Raw genomic sequence first — 4959 nt, forward strand, 5'->3', positions numbered from 1 at the left:
GTGCGTGCATGCATGCTCACTCTGTAGATCAGGCTGGCTTGGAACTCACAGAGATTTGCCTGCCTCTGCCTCCCAAGTGCATCACCATAGCCTTTTCGTGCTTGTTATAGATGGAGGGTCACTGCGATAGAGAGTATGTGAAAGGATTTAAAAATAAAAAAAACTAAAATAGAGAAACAGTTATGAAATCCTTAACCCACACATTTCAGTTCAAATCTTTTATCTCAGAATCAGTAAATCAATGTTAAACAAACTCATTAATGAGTAAAAATGGATGCTTTCGGGGGGAAAATAGAGCGGAAAAAGCAAACAAGATGGTTTCAGTGCCACCTGAGGTGCTACAGTAAAACCCGCTTCTCCATATTAGAAATTAGCTCATAGTGGAGCCTCCCTGTCTGGCAGGGTAAGGAAGGTTCTTAATAAACTCTTGTTTCATTTCCTTCACTTTAAAGTTAGGATAAAATAACTCACCTTTCCCCATTGAAGAGACATTACAGTGCTAGATGAACAACATGCTTCAATCACTTAGTGGTGAAAAAATCCATCGTAACCAAAACAGACTTACTTGAACTTTAACTTCCTGGTGGCTGAGTAGAGGAACCAGATGAGGAACTATTCCGGAGTCTATTACCATCTGTATCTGTTCATTGCCAGCATCCGTAAGGTAGGAGAGGGCCCAGACAGTATCTACCAATATCTAAAATAAAAGTTCAAATCTTCAAATATTTTCTCATTTTACTATTTTTTCTTTTTGGGGGGAGGGGGCTTCTCTATATAGCTCTAGCTGTCCTGGAACTTACTATGAAGACCAGGCTGGCCTCAAACTTAAAGGTCGACCTGCCTGTCTCACTAGTGCTGGGATTAAAGGTATGTGCCAACATTTGGCCATTTTAATAATTCTTAACCTCACAACCAATTTGGGATCTTTGAGCGAATACAAGTACACACTGTTTTCATTTCTCTCCTATATCATAGGGAGAGTCCAGTACATGCATACATACACATAGATATATAATTATACAAAGAGAATTTACTCACATTTACATCTGTGTGATGAATTAATACACAAAGAGCTGGAAGAATCTGAGGAGAGAAATATGTACAATTCAAAACATACATAATGTAAAAAATAAATATAATGGTATCTAAGTATTTTTCTTTTGTTTACCTCCTGAATTGTTTCCATGGGTGGCGGTGGGTCTTTGTGGCGACATAAATTGACCATAACCCAGGTAACATTTCTTAAGAATGTTATAGGAATAGACGGACTTATGAATGAAAGCAGAGGTTTTACAACTCCAAGGCTTATCACATAATCTCTACACTGAGGTCCATCACCTGTAGAAGAATTAATTTAATAAGATAAATCAACAGTAAGCCTTTTCAGAAAACATAAAGCACTGGGTACAATTTGTGGCTTCTAGTATTTTAATAAGCTCTCTTTAGTGTTATATAAAGTAGATACTCTCAGTCTTTGAGCTCAGAGACACAATGTTCCACCACTGCCTGTCTTCAAGAATTTTATATACCTCAAGCAAACACCTGTCACTGTTACCTCAATGACTCTTTCAGTTTAACAAGCTTTCAAATTAATACAAGGGATGCCAAAGTAACTATTGAGAAAATATTTGCAGAATTCATAGTCATGATCCAATATTAAAGTCTAGTGTGGTGGCACAAGTTTGTAATCCCAGCATGTTGGAGGTGGAGTCAGAAGAACGAGTCAAGGCTAGTTTTAGCTATATAATGAATTCAAATTCAGCCTAGGCTACATTAGATCTACTATTAAAGCAAAACTAACTAATCCACAAGAAAAAAATCTATCTTGTACTATAATATCTGGTGATGTATTTGAATTAATTCCAAAATATAACTGGAATTAAAAATAAATCCCAAATAATATGACGTTCCTTTAACAGGGCAGTTCTCAACCTGTAGGTCTCAACCCTTGGGGGAGGGTGTCACATATCAGATATCTTGCATATCAGATATTTACATTACCATTCATAATGGTAGCAAAATCACAGTTATGAAGTAGCAATAAAATAGTTTTATGGTTGGGGTCACCACAACACAAAGAACTGTAATAAAGGGTTACAACATCAGGAAGGTTAGGAAGTACTTTAACAGCTTTATACCTAAAACTTGGTGTAAGAGCAAAGGAGGGAGGCACCTGGATATGCAACATCATTTTTAAAGGTAGTGTACTCTATACTAGTAAGTTCACAGAACAAGCTGCCCACAAAAACTCTCAATCATAACATTTTCATGTTAGACCTAGAAGAGGACAATAAAGAGATATAAGAACAATACTAAATACTTACATGTAAACAACTGTGGTGACACATACCCATAATCTCAGAATTAAAGAGGAAAATTGCTCTGAATTCAAAGCAACCTGGGCTACACACTGAGTTCAAGGTAAGCCTGGGAAAGATATGCTGCAATACATATGCAAACATGCAAACACACACACACATACACACACACACACACACAGAGTGAAACATCATCATCTAAAAACAATCTTCAGCATCCCCCCTTATCAAAGTAATGAGACCTCTAAAAAGGGATTTTCAAGCCCCATCCTCCATGTCGGAGGGCTCTGAGCTATAGAAGGAATAGACTAGAACTAAGATCCCAGAACTTTTCCATTATTGGTTCTCTGATTCATTTTCAAACAGGGTCTTGCTATGTAGTATAGGCTAGCCTTGAACTCGGGAGAAAAGTGCTGGAATTAGTTGTTTGAATTTAAAAGTTTGGGTTACTATACCCTTCAGTAAACAGACGAGGTGTAGCGCTGCAATCCCAGCATGTGGGGAAGGGGTGTGTGTGCTCCAGCTGAGGTAGGAGGGTCACGAGTTCCAGGTCAGCCAGATTACCATAAACAAACAAACAAACAAACAAACAAAATGCCTCTACTGCTGGCCTTCAATCTCAGTATTTAGGGTGCAGAGGCAGGTGGATCTAGGTGAGTTCAAGACCTGCCTGGTCAAGAGTGAGTTCCAGGACAGCCAGGGCTACAAAAAGAAACCGTGTCTTAACCACCCCCACCAAACCCTCTAATTAAAAAAGAAAAACTTAAAAATATAAAAAAATAAAAAAACAAAAAAAAAAGAAAAACTTGAAATATTGAGATTGTGTTAATTATTCTCCCTACAATTATTAATAAGTGCAAGGGTAGTGCTTATAATGTTCAACAATTAATTAGGTTATTAGATACTTCCTGTTATTCACAATAAGTTATATAAATTTTATACATTACTAAATTTTAATGTCTTATGTAAAGTTTTATTTTAGACTTCTCAAGTGTACTCTAAAGAGAAAAATTATTGGTTTAAATTTTTGCCTATTGTTATTCTTAAATGGAGAAAGTTAATAAAGTGGGCACTAATATAAAACTAAATTTAAGTAATTTATATATCTTACAATCCTATCAATAAGAGACTACCAACAAAAAGATATAACAGTAACTTAAGCAACAAACATTCCTTTTATTTATTGTTTTACACGTATAGTTACATAATTAAAATTTCTTTGCTTATAATGACAAAAAATTACTTTTCAACTATTAGCAGTCATTTTTATTGGCTAGTATACGATTTTCTAACTTACTGGATTAGCATTCTAAGTTTTATACAAACCTATAATATTTCCCAATGCCCACACTGCCTGCTCACAGACATTCTGATGTGGTGAATGCAGCAGCCTTAGGAAAAGTGGCACAGCATCTGAAAGGGGAAATTACATAACAAAGATGAGATCCCCACAAAACATAATACAAACTACCAAAATTATTTTAAAACATCTCTTTGCAAAATTATTTCTGTGAAAAAGTAACATCAAAATTTTAACATATAAACAATTCCAAATTAAAATTCCACATTTCATTTACAATTAAACCTGGGCTTAATTACGATTGTTTATCTGGCTCCAGAGACTGAACCTAGGGCAGTCTACACATGTCCTCATGTCCTGTCACTGTACTGTGGCCCCAGGAAAACACCAATGTACATAAAATAAAACAATAAGTTAAAAAACTTAAAACATAACAAAAAATAAATAGTTAAAAAATTGTGAAGAATATGACATAGATAGAACCATAAAACCTACTCAACCTGTTAACTCTACACAAAAAACAAAACCAGTTTTAGTAGGATTTAAGGTAATTTCTAACTAGTATCATACATATCAAGATGTAAAATGCTTATTAGTTGGATAATATAAATCATACAGAAAGGAATCCAAAAAAAAAAAAAAATCAAAAGGACTTTGGCAAATGGGTTTACCAGTCCATAGAACAAGACAAGTAAAGAAACATACTCAGGAGAGCTGTTTCAACAACCTTAGGTCTTAGGGGTAGATACTATTCTGTAATATAGCTTTTAGGAGGATCTATGAATTTATTTATTTTTAAAGATGAGGCCTCAAATTCATGATCCTTCTATGTCAGCCTCTCAAGGGTTGGGATTGAAAGCATGTGCCACTATGCCTGGCCAGCACAGGATAACAATTTTGTTAACTAACTCACTGGATTGAACCACAGCTTGTGTCTGTTCAGATGTTCCAGATGCAATGTTTGTCAAAGCCCACGCAGCTTCAAACTGTAAAGAAGGACTAAGAACAAAGAGCAAGAGATTTTAAACCACACATTTCACTTCACCTACATGTCTAGTAACCTTTTTCTCCCTCTTTAATGTGTTATTCCAAAGTTTACTTACCCATCTATCCTTCAAAATATAACCCAGTCATTTCATGATGAAATTCAGACATGTGCCCCAAATGCCCTTCTTAGTAGTTTTAGCTCTGTCTTTACTAAAATAGATTCTTACTGTCATTCCTCAGTTTTGAAGCACTTATCTTGCCAGGTTCCCAAGTTCAAGTCATTCTCAAATTTGTTTTTGGTGCTTATCAGGGTTTTAACTTCCAATTCTATCCCATAACCTCTCCCTCCCTCCC

General features: G+C 35.6%; 1 protein-coding gene across 2 annotated transcripts in view; it reads right to left on the minus strand.

Annotated features, from left to right (window-relative positions):
* Kpna4 (karyopherin subunit alpha 4) overlaps positions 1-4959 on the minus strand; it is a 63376-nt gene that overhangs the window by 23312 nt on the left and 35105 nt on the right. For both annotated transcript variants that reach the window (XM_005344097.2, XM_013348700.2), the window contains 5 exons: positions 4532-4617; positions 3645-3731; positions 1169-1338; positions 1039-1083; positions 566-697 (listed from right to left, as the gene is read on the minus strand). In XM_005344097.2, the coding sequence (XP_005344154.1) occupies positions 566-697; positions 1039-1083; positions 1169-1338; positions 3645-3731; positions 4532-4617 (520 nt within the window). The remainder of the gene's footprint in view (positions 1-565; positions 698-1038; positions 1084-1168; positions 1339-3644; positions 3732-4531; positions 4618-4959) is intronic.

Source organism: Microtus ochrogaster, chromosome 1 (assembly GCF_000317375.1).
Source record: "Microtus ochrogaster isolate Prairie Vole_2 chromosome 1, MicOch1.0, whole genome shotgun sequence".
NCBI lineage: Eukaryota > Metazoa > Chordata > Mammalia > Rodentia > Cricetidae > Microtus > Microtus ochrogaster.